The 21,459-nt window shown below is 40.7% G+C and overlaps 1 protein-coding gene across 1 annotated transcript in view; it reads left to right on the forward strand.

Moving 5' to 3' along the window:
* Positions 1–3,436: 3,436 nt before the first annotated feature.
* CCDC141 (coiled-coil domain containing 141) overlaps positions 3,437–21,459 on the forward strand; it is a 225,827-nt gene continuing 207,804 nt past the window's right edge. The window contains exons 1-2 of the mRNA XM_052635681.1: positions 3,437–3,538; positions 6,168–6,290. Of these exons, the coding sequence (XP_052491641.1) occupies positions 3,437–3,538; positions 6,168–6,290 (225 nt within the window). The remainder of the gene's footprint in view (positions 3,539–6,167; positions 6,291–21,459) is intronic.

Genomic DNA, 21,459 nt, shown 5'->3' on the forward strand with positions numbered 1-21,459 from the left:
GAAGGGCTAAGAAGTTGAAGAGGAAAGAAATAGAAAGCAAGGGAAGGGGAGAAAAAAGTGATTCAAGTCTTTGGAAGCTGTTAAAGCCAAGAATTTGAATTAAAGGACATTTGTTAGAAACCACTTAAATTCATGCATGCAGTTTGCATTATCGTTCATGTCCACCAATGCAGAAAATATTTTCTACGCACCACTTTTGGGTCTGCCTAGAAAGATCATCTATACAAAGAAAGATACCATCACCTTTGCTGCTGAATAGCTGGATTAATCTTCTAACAACGTCTTACATGTTTCTGATTCCTTTTGCCCTTAAGCCTTGGAATTAATCAGATTTTCATGCTAGTTCTCTCTCCTCCTCACCTGTCTCTTCCCTTTCCCTTGCCTTGGGCCTGTGACTCCGCACAGTCCACACTGCCCTCCAAAGGCGTTATAGAGTCATCCACCTGAAGTGGGGCTCTGGGAACATCAGCACTCTTCTAACCATTGTCTGCGTAACCTATTTCCCCTTGCCTCCCGAGGGCCTTTATGCAACTGCTGACACACACTGAGTTTCTAACAGTAGATTTGCTCTGGGGCAAGGTGCACTGTGTACCTTGGGTGCGCTGTTTGCTGTTCCGGTTTGCCATGTACACAAAGGCTTAAGCAAGGCTCCTTTGGGCATTTTAGTTCAGGGTGTGGAGATTACGTGACACACTTGTCAACTCTCAATTTTTCTCGAGGGCAATTAGCTGAAAACTGGTTTCGCTCAATTTGTTTTGGTTTGTTTGGACCAACTGTTTGCTCAAGCAGAAGGAGCCCGCCTTGAATGCTGATACAGCCGCTACAGAGAGGTCAGGATGGTTCTCTGCAAGCTCTCCATCCCTGCCATAGGATGAAACCATTTACAGTGCTTCGGTGTCTCTTGGCATCTGCTCTCCTGAGCTTGCCCCAAATGCACCTTTTATGGCCTCTGCTGAAGTTCTGGAGCCCAGGAACTGGGGCCCGGGTGGTTTCCTTTTGCTGACCAGCAGGCAACTGGGTCATGCCCACATAACAGCAGAGCAGCCAGGATATGCTCTGGGAAGCAAAAACAATTGCCAAACCCAAAATATATGTAAAAACTATTTCCCCTTTGATTCAAAAATGTCATCATGAACAAAGCTGTGGTGCTGACTCAGCCTTCTGAAAAATGAACCTGTACCTAACCATGCTTTCAACTTATGCAGCTCAATTCCAGAAAAATAAACGACCCAATCAAAAAATGGGCCAAAGAACTAAATAGACATTTCTCCAAAGAAGACATACGGATGGCTAACAAACACATGAAAAGATGCTCAACATCACTCATTATTAGAGAAATGCAAATCAAAACCACAATGAGGTACCACTTCACACCAGTCAGAATGGCTGCGATCCAAAAATCTGCAAGCAATAAATGCTGGAGAGGGTGTGGAGAAAAGGGAACCCTCCTACACTGTTGGTGGGAATGCAAACTAGTACAGCCACTATGGAGAACAGTGTGGAGATTCCTTAAAAAATTGCAAATAGAGCTACCTTATGACCCAGCAATCCCACTGCTGGGCATACACACCGAGGAAACCAGAATTGAAAGAGACACATGTACCCCAATGTTCATCACAGCACTGTTTCTAATAGCCAGGACATGGAAACAACCTAGATGTCCATCAGCAGATGAATGGATAAGAAAGCTGTGGTACATATACACAATGGAGTATTACTCAGCCGTTAAAAAGAATTCATTTGAATCAGTTCTGATGAGATGGATGAAACTGGAGCCGATTATACAGAGTGAAGTAAGCCAGAAACACCAATACAGTTTACTAACACATATACATGGAATTTAGAAAGATGGCAATGACAACCCTGTATGCAAGACAGCAAAAAAGACACAGATGTGTATAATGGACTTTTGGACTCAGAGGGAGAGGGAGTGGGTGGGATGATTTGGGAGAATGGCATTGTAACAGGTATACTATCATGTAAAGAATCGAATCGCCAGTCTATGTCTGACGCAGGATACAGCATGCTTGGGGCTGGTGCACGGTGATGACCCAGAGAGATGTTATGGGGAGGGAGGTGGGAGGGGGGGTTCATGTTTGGGAACGCATGTACACCCATGGTGGATTCATGTCAATGTATGGCAAAACCAATACAGTATTGTAAAGTAAAATAAAGTAAAAATAAAAATTAAAAAAAAAATAATGAAGTAGAAAATTTGACAGGGGAAAAAATAAATAAATAAATAAATTGAGCTAAGGGTTTAACCAGCTATATCCTCCACTCTGGCTTCAGCCCAAAGATTTCCGATGGCTTCAGCAGCTCCAGAGTCAGTATCTCTGATGTGTTTGCATCTGACCTCTGACCTAAGCTTCAGTGTTATTTTCAGCTGTTCCTTGACAGGGAATCCAACAGCTGCTGTTTAATACCACAGACAGCTTGTGACACACACTGAGTTTCTAGCAATAGGATTAATCTGTCGATCTTAGGCTCTGATTTAAGCCATCTATAATTTTCCTGCCCCAGGCGTGGGGTGGGGGAGGGTTGGAAATAAAACCAAATCTTAAGTACAATGTTATTCTTTTTAAATGAAAAGTAGCAAAATATACATAATGTTAACCTTTAATCAAAAATACAAGTCATGCCCCTGCTACAATTAAAAGTAATTGGAAAATGTATTACTTCCTAGTAGTCATGATATCTGAACTTGAAAATCCTGTTCAGTGGAGTAGATAGTTGCAAAGAAATCCTGACATGCTGGATATCTATTGATAAATGCTCATTGAGATATTTTTAAAAGTCTCTAAGAAATCCAAGGCTCTGAGAAAAATGTGGCCGTTTCACATAAACTCCATTTGACAAGAGGCAGTTTTAGAAAAGCAGATTAATCCAAAAATGTATTTCAAACAATTTTGTGGCTTAGTCCCAGAATAAATACCAGAACTCTTTTTAAAGTACATCTTTCGGAGTTTGCTTTGCATGAAGAAGACTTAAAAAAATCTTGAGACGATTGATACCCAGGTTAATGACTGGCTGGTTTCAAAGTTCACCATCACTGTATAGATTCGATGGCTAAAGTACCTTGGGTTGTCAGGATGTAATTCGTTTTCCATTTGCTATCAAACATCAGCTGATAGGCAGAGAGCCAGAAGCTGCCCTCTGCATTTAAGATAATGGCCAAAATAACAGGCGCTCAGTATTACCATACTAGGGGTGTGGCGATTCTCTCCCGTTCTTTCCTCTCTCTCTCTCATGATAAACTCAATGAGGTTGTCTATTTTTAACCTCCTGTTCTTTCCTTTTGGCAGAGTAATCAGTGCGAGCGGAGCTCTTTCCCTGAATGAATCCAAGTAACCCCAGTGGTTGCCTTCTGAAATGAGCGGCAGCCACACATCTGCACACAGGCTGTCCAGCGCGTAAACTCTGGTTCTAACATACCATGTCCAGCCGAGAGAGTCCTGCTGTGGAGTTTTCTACAACGACAGTCAGTTCAGTAGCTGTGCAGGCTGGGGACTCCAAAATCGTTATAGCTGTCATAAAGGTAAGTGGACAACTTCCTTTTTTTCCTGTGTGGCAGTAGGCTTCTTGCTATGAGCTGATAATCCTAAAAAACATTCCACACAATCAGCAGTACACAGCATATAGAAAATAACCCAGCAAGTACATCTTAATGCTTCTTTAAATTGGCAACTGAGAGGACCCTCTGCTAAGTTTCAGCCAGTTGCTAGAGTTTCTCTTTCAGTTAGCCATAAAACATATACAGCAGCTTGATTTTTCAGAAAAGCAATAACAAACCCTACCGTATACTTTCAGTTTGGTTTTTAAAGACAAAGCGTTTGTGACCACAGGTTCGTGATTGCTAGGCTTAAGAGTCCAGTGGACCTGTGAAATGTCTGTGATTTTTGAGAGTGGATGTGATGAAGGAGGGAAGAGATAAGGGGCGGCATTGTTTTCAGCATGACGGAGCGCAGGGAACTCCTAACAAGAGACAGTGACACATGCCCTCTGCAGCTCTGGTTTTGACATGGTGAAGGCACTAGTAAATCCTTGTCACACTGGTGAGAGAAGGAAGACCCCACCAGGGAAGATGTGAAGGGCATGTGTCTGACTTGCCCTTAACCACAGGAAATTGAAGCCACTTGGGACTTACGGGATTCTGCATGTTTTATGTCAAGCACTTTGCCCATTTGCAAAGATGAGCACACATCTTTAGGTTGAAGAATGTATACATGATTTTATTCCCTATGAATATGTCCTATGAAAATTCCTGAAGCATTTGCTTGGATTTAGACAACTCACCACCTCAAGAATTCAGGGTTTAATGAAGGGAATCGGTGCTCACCAGCCTGTTACTTTCAAGACCCCGCCAGACTTAACCGAATGAGTTTTCTGGCCTTTGGTAAGAAGCATGGGCAATAAAGCCTGTTTAATTTCACTTAATTGCCGCAAATTTTATGTTACTGTGAAAATTCAAAACAGGAAAGCAGTACCTGACATTGAACAAAATGATTCAGTCTAGAAGCACTGGAAGCACGGAATGCAAAGTGTTCCTACCAAGGCCGCTTGCCCAGGGCTCTCGAGACTTTGTCTCACAATAACAGGGCCTCTGCTGAGTCCCTTGACCTCCATTCTTTTCAGAGGCAATGGATGGACGTGGAAAAAAGCGAGAAGCAAAAGCAGCAAAATTGATAACTTGCCATGTCATTTTATGATGCTCTGAGTTGCAATTATCAGCAGTGAGGGAAAAAGAGGAAAAATTACTGTTTTTTTTAATTCACTTTTCTTTCCCTCAAATATGAAACATTTATTTGAGTAGAATGAGGAAGAATGAGTATAGAATAAATGATAAGAGAATCAGGGCTAAATTGACAGAGAGAAAAAAGAAAAAAAAACCCTCTAAAATTAGACTGTAAACTCTTAACTAAAACTCTTTTAAGAAAGTTCCCTCCATCCTGCCCCCTCAGCTCCCTAAGTTCACTGCTGTGCTGTTTGAAATAAACTCCAAGCTGTTCAAAATGGAAAGTGCGTCTTAATAGAAGTGCTTGTGTCTGATTCATGCGGGCTTCCCGTTTCTAAGCAGTCTCCGGGTACTAATGATCTAGAATAGACGTGTAGCTTTCTCATTTAGCCAAGTGCACGTGCCTGCTAGTGCTTCCTCTTGCTGAATCGACATTGCTTCTTAAAAAAGCAATTCCTTAGCAAATGCAATGATGAATTGTATCTTGGGGCAGGACACTGAAAGGGTCCTTCATGTGGAAAAGAAGTTGGCTGCATTCAAATGGCAGTTGTCACCCATCCAACTTCACTGATGTTTTTGTGCATACTTTATTGACTATTCAACAATAAGATTTGAAAAATATTATGTTTTAACTTTGAAATAAACTAAGAGTTACTTGCTTCCTCTGCTGTTTATTCTTTCTGATTGATTCAGCAAGGTTAAAGACACTAATCAACATAAATTACATTTATGAAACCTTTTCCCTTTGGTGAAGGTCACACTTTACTTGCTCAAATCACTATTTTTATCTAGAATTTGTTTTTTTGAGCAAGAGAACATAAAATTGTGTGAATTATTCTATAATTTTTTAGTGTTCAATAATACATGCTGCTGCTACTGCTGCTAAGTCACTTCAGTCGTGTCCGACCCTGTGCGACCCCATAGACTGCAGCCCACCAGGCTCCCCTGTCCCTGGGATTCTCCAGGCAAGAACACTGGAGTGGGATGCCATTTCCTTCTCCAATGCATGAAAGTGAAAAGTGAAAGGGAAGTTGCTCAGTCGTGTCTGACTTTTTGCGACCCCATGGACTGCAGCCCACCAGGCTCTTTCATCCATGGGATTTTCCAGGCAAGAGTACTGGAGTGGGGTGCCATCGCCTTCTCCATCAATAATACATAACCTGTTGTAAATGTTCCTCATTTTGGAATTTTAAATTTAAATCTAATATGCTAAGAGAAAAGAATTTATCCTATGAATGAAAAAAAGAAAAGCCAGGGCATGGATTTATGTTAGAACTGTTCTGTTCTAATTTAAGTAGGACATGTCTCTATAGAAAGGTTAAACTCTTCACAATGTAACTGGAAGCTTTGAAAAAAAAAAAGGAGAAGGAGAAGAGTGAAAGGGAAGGAGTAAGGGGAACTAAAAGTGCATTTTATTCATTTTTATTTTTAGTGTGGCAAATGGATACAACTTCAGTTGGCTGAATCACAGCCCAATCTTCTAGAAATTGGAAGCAATCAAGATGAAACCAAAAAACTTCTTCACGATCATGAACTTCTTTTGGCCAAACTCAAGGTAAGATATTAAGATATGAAGCAGATACAAAATTAAGAAGAAATTAAAAGCTATTTCTTACACTTCCCCTTAATTCTCCCTTATGTCACTGACCTATGGCTATTTTAACTTCATGCCAGATAGATAACGGAAAAACACTATAGTTGAGAAAACACCAACATTGGAGAAAGTAACAAGATTTTTTTTTAAACTATCCCTAATGCGATAGACAATATGTAGTGATAATATTTTCACTGTGGATAAATAAGTACTTTCTTTTTTCCTGGCTGCCTCCATGAAAAAAAATTCCACCATTTCCATTTCATGCAATGTACTGTCAAGCTACAACAACAGATCCAAGCTTCTATTGTTAATGATACCTGCTGGCAAAAATAATATAGAGGGTTTTTCCCTCTTGAACTATTGAAAAGATCTGATTTTATATTTATTATTAAGAGTTCTTGAAACCAAAGAATTGTTTCAATGAAGAGTTATTATTGCATATATGTTGTGACTATTTAAGTTAAGAATCTAAAAACAGTATTGGTTTGAGATTGCCAGATAAGATATCTAATCAGAGACAGGAATATAGTTTGCGGGGTCCAGCACAAAGTGAAAAGCAAGAAGAAGCTTTTTCTTGGCCTGTCACAGTGTTTTTAAAATCTGTTATTTAATGTCTGGCTCCTTCGGGGAGGGGAATATGTTGGGGTCAGTGCAGCGCCTCACAGACACTGGGCCTCAGCCCCAGCTCAGTGTACAGGGTGTGGACCTCCCCAGCCTTTTTGAGCTGTGCCCTGACACCTGCCAGAGCAGAGGGCAGAGGTCATTGAGCAGGGGCAGGGGAGCAGACAGGATAACAAAGAGTTTGGACCACATGGTGAGTGAGCTCCCATCCTTCAGCACTTCCTCTGTTGCCATTGAACTTTACTTGCAGAACACACAGTCAAAGATAAAATTGTTAAGAACTTCAAGACAGTAATAGGTAAAACATTAAACCCCAAGTGGTTTCTCCCTCTGAGAATGGAACCCTGTGCAGCAGTGAACCCTGTGAGTAATAACCCTCATAGGCAAATGAATGTCATTACTAAAATCAAAGAGGCTGGATTCAGAAGTCTACAATGACTAGGTACTCTGTGTCATTAGCACTTTAATGTTACTTGCTTCTTTGAACATGTAGGCTGGAATTTACACTTGCTTTCTAGATTTAGAGGCAGAGCTGATAGGCCTCTGACAAGCACCAGCAGCAGTAGTAAAAGTAAAAGGATAAATCAGACTAAGAAGTTAAAGAAAGAATTAGTACTGGAGCAGGAGGTTATTAGAGACCAGAATTTATTCTCCTGTGTAGGTAGCTCCTTGTCCTTCAAGGTAGAAATCCCTGGTGACCAGGAAGTCCTTCGTATATCTTAAAAAACACATGCTGATGTAAGCAGTCTTTGAACCAGGGATCAAAAGACTAATTTTGCTAATTTTGCTTCCCTGGTGGCTCAGATGGTAAAGAATCTGCCTGTAATGCAGGAAACCTTGGTTCAATCCTTGGGTTGGGAAGATCTCCTGGAGAAGGTAATGGCTATGCCCACTCCAGTATTCTTGCCTGGAGAATCCCATGGACAGTGGAGCCTGGTGGGCTACAGTCCCTGGGGTTGCAGAGTCGAACATGACTGAGTGACTAAGCACGCACACACATGCCAATAGCTAGTTTAGTCTGGCTAACAATTCAAGGTTTTGCTGCTACAGAAAAAGCTCAATTTTATGACTTGTGGAAATTCAACACTTCCCTACAATTCTTGTTCATCCATAGAGGTTTACTTTCTCAAGGTCTCCTGTGTCCCCAGCCCCTTCATATATACCTGCCAACTGTTTCTGAAGTTAACCCAGAAACTGTATGTCTTCCCCAGGCCCTGCTAGCAGTCCATGCCCAGCCAGCACTTTCAGGTCCACTGATGGGCTGTGGGTAGTGGGGAAGTTCACAGCAATCTGGGTTTCTCGGGCTACCTTTTTTCCCCCAGCCCTGTTCCTATCCAGACCTACAATTCCAGGGAGAATTCTTTCTTAAGCAGAGCAGTTTGTCTCTCCTTAACAACTATGCTCAAATTTGCATGCCTGAATCTATGCAGGAGCACAGCTGGAAGAGGGTTTTCTATTAATGGATTCATGCATAGAAGGTGCTTGTGATTCTCAGTTGTGAAGTCTTGTCCTTTAATGCCAGTCTTCTGGACCTTAGGCTTTTATCTGTAAAGATGATTGGGAAAGGATGAATCAAAGGTTCGTGTCTATTGTGGATCTTGTCTTGATGTGCAGTGGAATAGTGGAAGCATTCTTCCTCTCTGCCTGTGGGTCTAAGAACATGAGGTCTTAAGTAGAAAGACCTTTTGACTTCCTGCAGATCTCTAGCCATGACCTCTTTCTTAGTGTCCATTTCCCGTACCCTCTCCTAACCCAACAAACCAGCCACTTACCCCCAGGAAATTTTTAGTAGTAGCATCATCTTGGTTGAAAAAAATCAAGGAGTCTGAAGTCTGTTTCATATTTGCTGACAAAAGACTTTTTTAAATAAGAAGAATGTGAATTCCATATTGTAAATGGCTGGAGTAACTTAATTTACCAGTTATTATGTTGTTAGGGTAGGTACAATCTTAACCTGTAGCAGGAAATTGTTGTACTGACTTATTTTTAATATGAGCTCTTTGAATGATAGGAACATTAGCAGTTCGATAAGCCAATAATATTTAATATTTAATGTTCACTCCAGTGTTTTCCCTATGCACAGGGCCCTGAGATTTGTTCTAATTATAAAGAAGAATGTACTATTAGGAGTATTGGGAGGGTGTAGGAGTTCTGTGCTGAGTCCACTCTGCTTTGGACAAAGTAGTTAGCCTTTCTGGTCTCAGGTTTTTTATTTGAAAAATTATGGTAGTAATTGATACCTTCAAATGTCTACAAAGGAAATCTGGGGGGGATATGCAATGATTTGCAGAAGTGCTTGCTGCCTTGAAAAGAAAAAGTAGTATACTTATTCTGTTGATAATTAATATATCAGGGAAATCTGGGTATTTAATTTTATAGGGAAGCTATTTTCTGCCTTCCATTAAAATTATCTCAAATCTTAATAATTTAGACTAAAGGGAAAAATTCTGGTGACACAGAGATTGTTAGAGTGTTTCTAATGTTGGTAATGTCTATACCCCAGAGACCTTATTTTCCTTTCATCAGAGTACTTAACAATTCTATGGAGTGTCCAGAGAGAAATATTTTCCTGTTTTCAGTGGGGGAACACATAAACATGTGGAGAAAACACTCATTCCCTAAAGGCGTCTAGATTCTCAAACCACACTCGATTATTATTTTAATGAGAAAGAAGGAATTCAGGAAAGGAGAGAGCGAAATGAAAGCAGGTAACAAATATCTGTGGCCCCTCTCAGCCCCTCTCAGGTGGCTCAAGGAGGAAAGAAGGGTCAGAAATGCCTTAGGAATGTTTCTGCAAACATTCTGCCCCTTATCATCTGTCATACTACTAACTGCATTGCTATTGTGCAATGGAATTACAACTATGTTGTTGTTGAGTCGCTAAGTCATGTCTAACTCTTTTGTGACCCCAGGGACTGTAGCCCACTAGGCTCCTCTGTCTGTGGGATTTCCCAGGGAAGGATACTGGAGTGGGTTGCCATTTCTTTCTCCAGGGCATCTTCCCAACCAGGGATCGAACCCACGTCTCCTGCATTGGCAAGTGGATTCTTTACCGTCTAAGCAACCAGGAAAGCCCAGCTACAACTATAAGAGCCAAGAAAACCTCTGGACTCTGGCTCCTGTATTTGTTTCTAATATATAATATTAGCATTCAGTGAAGAGTGACCCTATACAATGTAACACACTAAAAAGTTCACCTCTAACTTGACTCATAAATCTGTTGACTTCCTGATTCCAATTTCATCTCTGACCCAGTGAATGTGTATTTTAGTCCTATTTTTCTTTACTTAGTTAAAAATGAATAGTCAAAATATATTAGTAATAGTAGTCCTACTAAAACTTATTTCTTAAATAAGAATAGTGTGATTTTTCTCCTGTAAACTGCTATAAAATATGTAAATTCATATTTAGTGCAAATGAATCATTAAAAAAATTTTGTGGTAAATATATGAATTTGCAATTTCAACCATTTTTTTCATTTTTTAAAATTTATCACTCATCAAGGACCTTGGTTCTTGCCCTGCTTATGAGGAATAGGCTGATTTAGTCCCTTTTTGGGCTTCTCTGGTGGCTCAGAGGGTAAAGCGTCTGCCTGCAACGCAGGAGACCTGGGTTCGATCCCTGGTCTGGAAGATCCCCTGGACAAGGAAATGCCAACCCACTCCAGTATTCTTGCCTGGAGAATCCCATGGATGGAGGAGCCTGGTGGGCTACAGTCCACGGGGTCCAAAGAGTCGGACACGACTGAGCAACCTCACTTCAAGGACCTATGATGTATTTAGCATGGATGAAAAAAGAAAATCAAACATAAAGACATTTAAAAAACTTAGATTTAGTAAAAGAAATAAAACAAGAACACTATTATAATTAGAAGAAATAGTTAATAAGTACTACATGCATTTATTTATTTATTTTTTTATTGGGTATAGTTGCTTTACAATATTGTGTTGTTTTCTGCCGTACAACAGAGTGAATCCGCTGTAAGTATATATATATCCCTTCCCTCTGGACCTCCTTCCCACTGTCCCCACCCCCCATCCCACCAACCTAGGTCATCAGAAAATGCAGAGCTGAGATCCCTGTGCTATGCAACAGGTTCTCACCAGCTAGCTATTTTACTACATGGTGCCGTATATAGGTCAGTCCCAATCTCCCAGTTCATCCCACCTCCCACTTCCTCCCCACCACGTCCACCCATTTGATCCCTATGTCTGTGTCTCTTTTCCTGCCCTGAAAACAGGTTCATCTGGACCATTTTTCTAGATTCCACATATATGCATTAACATATGCTCTTTGTTTTTCTCTTTCTGACTGACTTCACTCTGTAAGACATCCATATCCATCCATGTCTCCACAGATGACCCAATTTTGTTCTTTTTAATGGCTAAGTAATATTCACTGGGCATATATATCACATCTTTATCCATTCATCTGTCAACTATATTTAAATGTACAATTCAGTGGCATTAATTGTGTTCACAATGTTGTGCATCCATTACAGCTATCAATTTCCTACCCGAGTTATCATCACCCCAAACAGAAACTCTGTACCTATTAAGCAAAGATTCACATTCCCTTCCCTGGTTAATCTCTCTAATCTACTTTCTGCCCTTAAGAATTTGTCTATTTTAGGTATTTCATGTAAATAGAACCATATAATGTTTATCCCTTTGTGTCTGGCTTATTTCATTTACCATATACTGTTTTCAAGATTCATTCATGTTGTAGCAGGTACCAGAATTTCATTCCTTTTTATGAATGAATAATATTTAAATATATGGATATGCCACATTTTATTTATTCATTCATCTGACCATGGACACTTGGGTTATTTACACTTTTCAGGTGTTGTAAATAATGCTACAGTGAACAGTAGTATACAAGTATCTGTTTGAATACCTGCTTTCAATCCTTTTGGAGTGGAATTGCTTGGTCATCTGGCTTTTCTATGCTAACTCTTTGAGAAAACACCAAAATGTTTTTCACAGTGGCTGCGCCATATTACATTCCCACCAGCAATGTACAGTGTGTTCCGGTTTCTTCACATCATTGCTAAACTTGTTATTTTCTGTGTGTCTATTTGAGTGTGCTTAATTATAGTCATCTATTTCCCATGAAGTGATGGGACCAGATGCCATGGTCTTTGTTTTCTGAAGGTTGAGCTTTAAGCCAACTTTTTCACTCTCCTCTTTCACTTTCATCAAGAGGCTTTTTAGCTCCTCTTCACTTTCTGCCATAAGGGTGGTGTCATCTGCATATCTGAGGCTATTGATATTTCTCCCAGCAATCTTGATTCCAGCTTGTGTTTCTTCCAGTCCAGTGTTTCTCATGATGTACTCTGCATAGAAGTTAAATAAGCAGGGTGACAATATACAGCCTTGACGTACTCCTTTTCCTATTTGGAACCAGTCTGTTGTTCCAGGTCCAGTTCTAACTGTTGCTTCCTGACCTGCATACAGATTTCTCAGGAGGCAGGTCAGGTGGTCTGGTATTCCCATCTCTTTCAGGATTTTCCACAGTTTCTTGTGATCCACACAGTCAAAGGCTTTGGCATAGTCAATAAAGCAGAAATAGATGTTCTTCTGGAACTCTCTTGCTTTTTCCATGATCCAGCAGATGTTGGCAATTTGATCTCTGGTTCCTCGCCTTTTCTAAAACCAGCTTGAACATCAGGAAGTTCACAGTTCACATATTGCTGAAGCCTTGCTTGGAGAATTTTGAGCATTACTTTACTAGCATGTGAGATGAGTGCAACTGTGTGGTAGTTTGAGCATTCTTTGGCATTGCCTTTCTTTGGGATTGGAATGAAAACTGACCTTTTCCAGTCCTGTGGCCACTGCTGAGTTTTCCAAATTTGCTGGCATATTGAGTGCAGCACTTTCACAGCATCATCTTTCAGGATTTGAAATAGCTCAACTGGAATTCCATCACCTCCACTAGCTTTGTTCGTAGTGATGCTTTCTAAGGCCCACTTGACTTCACATTCCAGGATGTCTGGCTCTAGATGAGTGATCACACCATCGTGATTATCCGGGTCATGAAGATCTTTTTTGTATAGTTCTTCTGTGTATTCTTGCCACCTCTTCTTAATATCTTCTGCCTCTGTTACATTCATGCCATTTCTGTCCTTTATCAAGCCCATGTTTGCATGAAATGTTCCCTTGGTATCTCTAATTTTCTTGAAGAGATCTCTAGTCTTTCCCATTCTGTTCTTTTCCTCTATTTCTTTGCATTGATCATTGAGGAAGGCTTTCTTATCTCTTCTTGCTATCCTTTGGAACTCTGGATTCAGATGCTTATATCTTTCCTTTTCTCCTTTGCTTTTCACTTCTCTTCTTTTCACAGCTATCTGTAAGGCCTCCCCAGACAGCTATTTTGCTTTTTTGCATTTCTTTTCCATGGGGATGGTCTGTACAATGTCTCCTGTACAATGTCACGAACCTTATTCCATAGTTCATCAGGCACTCTGTCTATCAGATCTAGGCCCTTATATCTATTTCTCACTTCCACTGTATAATCATAAGGGATTTGATTTAGGTCATAGATAGGGAAACAGTGGAAACAGTGTCAAACTTTATTTTTGGGGGTTCCAAAATCACTGCAGATGGTGACTGCAGCCATGAAATTAAAAGACGCTTACTCCTTGGAAGAAAAGTTATGACCAACATAGATAGCATATTCAAAAGCAGAGATGTTACTTTGCCGACTAAGGTCCATTTAGTCAAGGCTATGGTTTTCCCAGTGGTCATGTATGGATGTGAGAGTTGGACTATGAAGAAGGCTGAGCACTGAAGAATTGATGCTTTTGAACTGTGGTGTTGGAGAAAACTCTTGAGAGTCCCTTGGACTGCAAGGAAATCCAACCAGTCCGTTCTGAAGGAGATCAGCTCTGGGATTTCTTTGGAAGAAATGATGCTAAAGCTGAAAACTCCAGTACTTTGGCCACCTCATGTGAAGAGTTGACTCATTGGAAAAGACTCTGATGGTGGGAGGGATTGGGGGCAGGAGGAGAAGGGGACGACAGGGGATGAGATGGCTGGATGGCATCACAGACTCGATGGACGTGAGTCTGAGTGAACTCCGGGAGTTGGTGATGGACAGGGAGGCCTGGCGTGCTGCTATTCATGGGGTCGCAAAGAGTCGGACACGACTGAGCGAATGAACTGAACTGAACTGAACTGAATTATAGTCATCCTATTTGATGAAGCAGTATCTCAGGGTTGTTTTGATTTGTATTTCTGAGAAGACAATGGTGACCTACTCCAGTACTCTTTCCTGGAAAATCCCATGGGTAGAGGAGCCTGGTAGGCTGCAGTCCATGGGGTCGCGAAGAGTCGGACACGACTGAGCAACTTCACTTTCACTCTTCACTTTCATGCATTGGAGAAGGACATGGCAACCCACTCCAGTGTTCTTGCCTGGAGAATCCCAGGAACTTGGGGAGCCTGGTGGGCTGCTGTCTATGTGGTCGCACAGAGTTGGACGCAACTGAAGTGACTTAGCAGCAGCAATGACTAATGATGTTAAACATCTTTTCATGTGCTTACTGGACAGTTGTATACCTTCTTTGGAGAAATGTCTTTGCCCACTTTTTAATTGGGGTGTTTGTTTTTTGTTATTGAGTTATAAAAATTCTTTGCATATTCTGGATATAAATTCCTATAAATTCCTCATTATAGGATTTGCAGATATTTTTTCCCATTCTGTAGATTATCATTTCACTTTGTTCATGATGGGGTTTAATCATATATTTTAATAAAGTAAGACTGTGTGACTTGAATTTTATATATTTACATGTTGAAAAAAATTTATAGCATGTGTGTTGTGAATGTCATAGAATGCTTTCAGACAGGGTTGGAAGAGGACTAACATATTTTATAAGATCTGTGTCATAACAATGATTTACCCTAAATGTTTACCTCATATAGGAGACTTGTTTTCTCTCCTTTCTGTTTTCCTGTAAGACCCACAATTTAGGAAATTCTTCTCTCTCAGAAATGTTGGAAAGGATGCTTTCGGCCATGTCTCCTCTTCCTATAGGAGTGAGGGGCACTGTGCTACCAGTTGGCGAGACTAGGGGAAGTGTTCAGCATGGGGAAGCCAGCCTCAAGGCTCTCTCTGCAGACCATGACTGCCTGTGGCTGCGGGTTCTCTATTCTTTCTGCTTCTGCTGATTTGGCCAGATGTCCCTGCATGGCAGAACAGGCCGCAGTCTGGCCTACACAGAGCAGCCAAATACATGTCTATACTTCAGACCCTGTTCTCTCCAGAGGCAGGTCCCAAGGACTAGGTTTTAAAGAAAAATAAGTATAAAGTCAAATCAAACCCGTCCTCCAGTCCAGCTTTGCCAGTAAAAACAGCAGATATTTTGATCCATATGTATGGATTTAGATGTCTGTTTCTCAATTGATCTGGAATCTTGAGGGGAGAGAGGTGAAATTAATTGTCAGCTTCCAAATTCCAGCACTTAACTTATCTGTGGTTCAAAGGAATCTGTGTCGTAGTGTTCTCTACATGTAAAGTACCTGTCACAGTTTGCTGGTCATTTTGACGAAGGTCAGGGAAACAATACGGAACCAGTACAGGGTTCTTGGGGGAGTGGGAACCTAGTGGGCGGTATGATTTCTCTTTTAGGCTTTTGAGAATAGAGGGCTTTTCCATTTAAAAAACAAAAATATTATTCTCACAACTAAGAAACAGCAATACTTCCTAGTGATTCTCCCTGACTGACATAGCACTTTCCTATAGGGTATTTCTTTTCCCAGACATTGAATTCCAGTGCACAGTATGGAACTGTGGGGTGAAACAGAATTTCTTTAGAAATAGAATAGAATAGAAATAGCATTCTTTAGATTTTGAAAGTGCCATAGGCAATCTTATAAAATATTGTTTTTATGAGATAAGTTGGCTTAAGAGGCTAAAGAGTCCATGCCAATAGGCCTCTCAGACATGAAGTAAAGGCACATTAAGATTTGGGCTAAGCAGCCCAAACTGGTTTGTCTATGGAATATGTCCATACTTACTGAAGTCTTGATTCGAGTTGGTTTACTAGAGGGGAAGGAGTTCTAGAAGGAGACATTTTTGTCAGCACAGACACTGAATTCAGAGTAAAAAAATTTGGCAAGGATACCCTCTATCTTACCCGTGTCTTGGTTTAGCAGTCAAGGTTGGGCTCCTTGGCAGAAGCTGAAGGGTCCATGGGAAATACGAAACACTCATCATATTTCTCTGTGGCTGGGACACCAAGTGACACAGAGTCAGAAGGAACTGAAGTTTTTCCACACTTCTGCAGGGAACAGAGCAGGGCTCGGTTATAGCAAATACTGATTTGACAACCCTGGAAGGACCCAATATTTGGCAAGGTATGGTAAATTAAAGGTGACCATGATGTCTTTGGCACTCCTCCCATTGAGAAGTGGGGTCTAGGTTCATTCCCTTAAAACTGGGCAGACTCTGACTGCTTTGAGCAAATGAATATAGCATAGATGATGATGATGCGGTGCCAGTTTTCAGTCCAGTCTCAAGAGACTTTTACTTTTACTTCCTAAATAAATTCCAAATAGTAATTCCAAATAGTCATTCCTGGAACCTAACCTATTGAGTAAGTCAAGGACCATTATAGAGAGGCCCATGTGGAGACGAACTGAGTGTCCCAGCAGCAGCTCTGGCTGGCCAGTCGTGTGAGTGAGGCATCTGGAAATTGATTCTCCAGAACTGGCTGGAGATTCTCCAGAACCTGACCTCTACAGAGTGGGCACAAGTATTACCCACTTAGCCCAGCCTGCGAATGAATTGTGAGCAAAGTAAATAATTGCCATTTTAGGTCTTCAGAATGTGCAGCGGTTGTCACGCAGCAGTAGATAACTGGAACAGAAGGCAACAGTAATGCTGGCATCCTCTCAGGATTTTGAAGGCAACCCTCATGAATGAAAACAGACAAGCAGAAGGAAAGAAGAGTTTTCAGGGGTAGACAGTTGAGAAGTAGAGCTGCTGCTGCTGCTGCTGCCGCTGCTAAGTCGCTTCAGTCGTGTCCGACTCTGTGTGACCCCAGAGACGGCCTCCTACCAGGCTCCCCCGTCCCTGGGATTCTCCAGGCAAGAACGCTGGAGTGGGTTGCCATTTCCTTCTCCAATGCATGAAAGTGAAAAGTGAAAGTGAAGTCGCTCAGTTGTTTCCAACTCTTAGCGACCTCATGGACTGTAGCCTACCAGGCTCCTCTGTCCATGGGATTTTCCAGGCAAGAGTACCGGAATGGGGTGCCATTGCCTTCTCCAGAGAAGTAGAGCTAGGATTCTCTAAAATGAAAGATGGTATGATAATACTAATGATAGATAAAAAGAAAACTTTGAAGTTTGTGAATGATCTACTTTTAGAAAAACGAAAGCAGATTCAAAGATATCTGTTATAACGCTAGTCTCTTTGACTTGAATTTGATATTCTTTCTTGATCAGGAGGGAAAAATCTTTAGTTATAACTCAGCACACAGGGATGTGTGCAAAATATTATGGATATATTGTGCAAGGAGTGACTAATTCTTCCAGGAAAACCAGGGGAAGCTTGACAGAGAAAGTGATATATGAGCTGTTTTGTAGGTGAGTATGAGTTTTCCAGACATCACTGACCAATTTAAAGGACAAACAATGAACTAGAGGGAAAATACTTGCAATTTATATGACAACAAAAGGGTTATTATACTCCTTTATATTGATAAGAGAGTCAAATAAATATAAATACTAGACTATTCACAGAAGAGAGACCAACTGCCAATAAGCAGGTAAAAAGATGCTCAACATCAATAATGCTCTAAGAAATGAAACTAGATAGTGATAAAACGTAAATCATTCATTGTCTTACTTCCTGTTGTTCAGTTGCTAAGTCGTGTCTGACTCTTTGCGACCCCATGGACTGTACCATGCCAGGCTCTTCTATCCTCTACTATATCCCAGAGTTTGCGCAAATTCATATCCATTGAGTTGGTGACGCTATCTAACCATCTCATCCTCTGCTGCCCCCTTCTCTTCTATCCACCATTATAAGTTAACATATTGGTAACATCTGGTAAGAATGTGAGGAAAGCGGCATTCTATACTGTTGGCGAGAATCTGGATTATCAAAATTATTTTGGAAACTTGCAAGCATTAAAATGTAAAATGCTCACATCCTGAGACTCAGCAACCTCACCTCTGGGAATCTGTCCTTGGAAATGAAAACACTAGTTAAGAAACTAGATGAAGCTGCTTTGTTATGATATTAAGCATCTTTTCACATGTTTTTGATAGAATAACTTAACTGGAAACAACAAAAACAATGCCCAACAATGGGGGGATGAAGTATAAGAAGATTATTTATGTCTCTTTTATACTATAGGAGAGTATATTGAGCCCTCAGGTATATAGGAGGTATACCTATAATATATGGGTATATTATATAGGAGGTATTTTTACCTCCTTATAATATAGGAGTTATATTACTGGGGTGACACGAACAAACTCTTGAGTGTTTAAACCAGTGTTTAAACTTTACATTGTCACCAACATGTTCCTATTTGAAAACTGGGTCAAAAGTCAGGATCATAACTAGCATTTTTGAGGTCATAGACCTGTAGCTTCCAAGCTGTTAATTACTTAGAAAGTAGTCCTCCTTTAAAATACAAATCTACAAACAGAAAGTTTTTACAGAAAGTAGAACACATAGTGCTTATTATGAAAAAAAGGGTTTAGGGCTAAGATTTGGACTGAAAAGGCAGAATTCTGATGTTCAAGATATACAAGTGAGAGGTGGCCAATGTTAGATGATAGCACAGAATCTACTCACCCCCACTCCCAATCTTCAGTATACACCGAGTTAGACTAAATGTCAGGATAAAAATTTACCTTTTGTATTCTATTCAGATGATGACAGATACTTCTGCTCCGGAAAAAATGTACTTAATCAAGAATGAGGGAATTTTGTTTTGTTTAAGTCTTCTACACTCCCACCTGATTAGCCTTAGCCATAATGCATCTTGTCTAAAGAACAGACTTAGATTTACTTTAAGTATAAATGTGTAAAACTCAGGATGTTTTCAAATAACATGGCTCTGTCATTCTCATGACAAGTCTAGCTATTACTCCTCAGGAGAATACGGCGAACTTCTGATTCTGTGGTTGGACCTATCCTTCAAATGATTAATATCTGAGTCCTCCATCTCCTGCCTAACACATATTTGAAGTTTGGGGACTTGACTGAGATTAGAATTTTTGTCTTTAAAAAAAATGTCTTAAAATTGGATACTCATTCTACTTCCAGGAAAGATGGACTAAATACCCTCCACCCTGTCTCCATTCAATGCAGCTATAAACCTGGCAGAATGTATGTGTGCTGAGGATGCTGAAAATGAGGGACTACCATGTAGATTAGGGAAAGTGTCCAGAATTCCAAAGATCACCAAGCCAACAGTGTTGTTGCTTTTTCCCCCTCTCTTCAGTATTACTCAGCTCAGATCCAAAGCAAATTTACACCCTGAAGAATGCATCAGATATGGACAGAAAAATTTTCAGAGAAGTCTTCTCTCTCAGATCTGAGACCTAGGATGAGGACTTTTGTGAGTTAGAAAGGGAGGAAATACCTTGATTTTTTTTTTTTTTTTTGCCTCATGTTTTCCTATTCTCTGCTCCAACCCAGGCAATTCCCAAGTGTTGGTAAAGATGGAGGCAGTAGGCAGGGTCTAAATCTCTGAGAGAGGGGATCTTATCTCTGACCAAAGAACTGTGGTCCCCAGTCTAGTCACTCAGTTGTGTCCAACTCTTTGTGATCCCATGGACTGCAGCATGCCAGGCTTTCCAGTCCATCACCAACTCCCAGAGCTTGCTCAAACTCATGTCCATTGAGTCGCTGATGCCATCCAACCATCTCATCCTCTGTCATCCCCTTCTCCTCCCGCATTCAGTCTTTTCCATTAATACTGTCTTTTCCAGTGAATCAGTTCTTCACATCAGGTAGCCTAAGTATTGGAGCTTCAGCATCATTCCTTCCAATGAATATTCAGGATTGATTTCTTTTAGGATTGACTAGTTTGATCTCCTTGAAGTCCAAGGGACCCTCAAGAGTCTTTTCCAACACCACAGTTCAAAAGCATGAATTCTTTGGTGCTCAGCTTTCTTTATAGTCCCAACTCTCATATACATACATGAGTACTGGACAAATCATAGCTTTGACTAGATGGACCTTTGTCAGCAAAGTAATGTCTCTGCTTTTTAATATGCTATCCAGGTTGATCATAGCTTTTCCTCCAAGGAGCAGGCATCTTTTAATTTTATGGCTGTAGTCCCCATCTGCAGTAATTTTGGAGCCCAAGAAAATAGTCTTTCACTGTTTCCATTGTTTCCCCATCTATTTGCCATGAAGTGATGGGACCAGATGCCATGATCTTAGTTTTTGAATGTTGAGTTTTAAGCCAGCTTTTTCAATCTTCTCTTTCACTTTCATCAAGAGGCTCTTTAGTTCTTTGCTTTCTGCCATTATGGTGGATGTCATCTGCATATCTGAGGTTGTTAATATTTTCCCCAGCAATCTTGATTCCAGCTTGCACTTCATCCAGCCTGGCATTTTGCATGATGTACTCTGGATGTAAGTTAAATATAGCAAGGTGATAGTGTACAGCCTTGACATACTCCTTTCCCAGTTTGGAACCAGTCCATTGTTCCATGTCTGGTTCTAACTGTTGCTTGTTGACCTGCATACAGGTTTCTCAGGAGGCAGGCAAGGTGATCTGCTATTCTCATCTCTTTAAGAATTTTCCAGTTTGTTGTGATCCACACAGTCAAAGGCTTTGGCATAGTCAATAAGGCAGAAGTAGATGTTTTTCTGAAATTCTCTTGCTTTTTGTATGACCCAACAGATGTTGGCAATTTGATCTCTGGTTCCTTTGCCTTTTTTAAATCCAGCTGGAAAATCTGGTAGTTCTCATTTAATGTAATGTTGGAGCCTAGCTTGGAGAATTTTGAGCATTGCTCTGCTAGTGCGTGAGATGAGTGCAATTGTATGGCGCTTTGATCATTCTTTGGGATTACCTTTCTTAGGGATTGAAATGAAAACTGACCTTTTCCAGTCCTGTGGTCCCAAAACTTGTCATAAATTCACATTCCTTTTTTCTTCCCTCTTCTCCCCACTGCTTGGTACTGCAGATACAATGGTGGGAAGGAAATCAAAGCCCCAGGTTTCAGGCTAGAGGACCAGTAAGAGGGTATCTGTGGTACGTATTGCAGGCATGTGTCAAGCTGGTGAAATGGGAAGACAAAGAAGGTGAGAGAGCAGTCTCATGTTTCAGCTTGATATCTCATGTTAGATAGATGGCTGTCTGATTTTCTTAAAGAAATCCTAATTACTCTATGAGTAGAGAAGGAGCTCTAAAGAATCATGAGCTGTCAGATTCAATTTCACAGGACATGTTTTTTTACTTTAAGTTTCAGCTCAAAATATATCCCAAGTATTTATGTAATTGGAGCTAGAGGAACTCGAACCACTG

Source organism: Budorcas taxicolor, chromosome 2, assembly GCF_023091745.1.
Source record: "Budorcas taxicolor isolate Tak-1 chromosome 2, Takin1.1, whole genome shotgun sequence".
NCBI classification, from domain to species: domain Eukaryota; kingdom Metazoa; phylum Chordata; class Mammalia; order Artiodactyla; family Bovidae; genus Budorcas; species Budorcas taxicolor.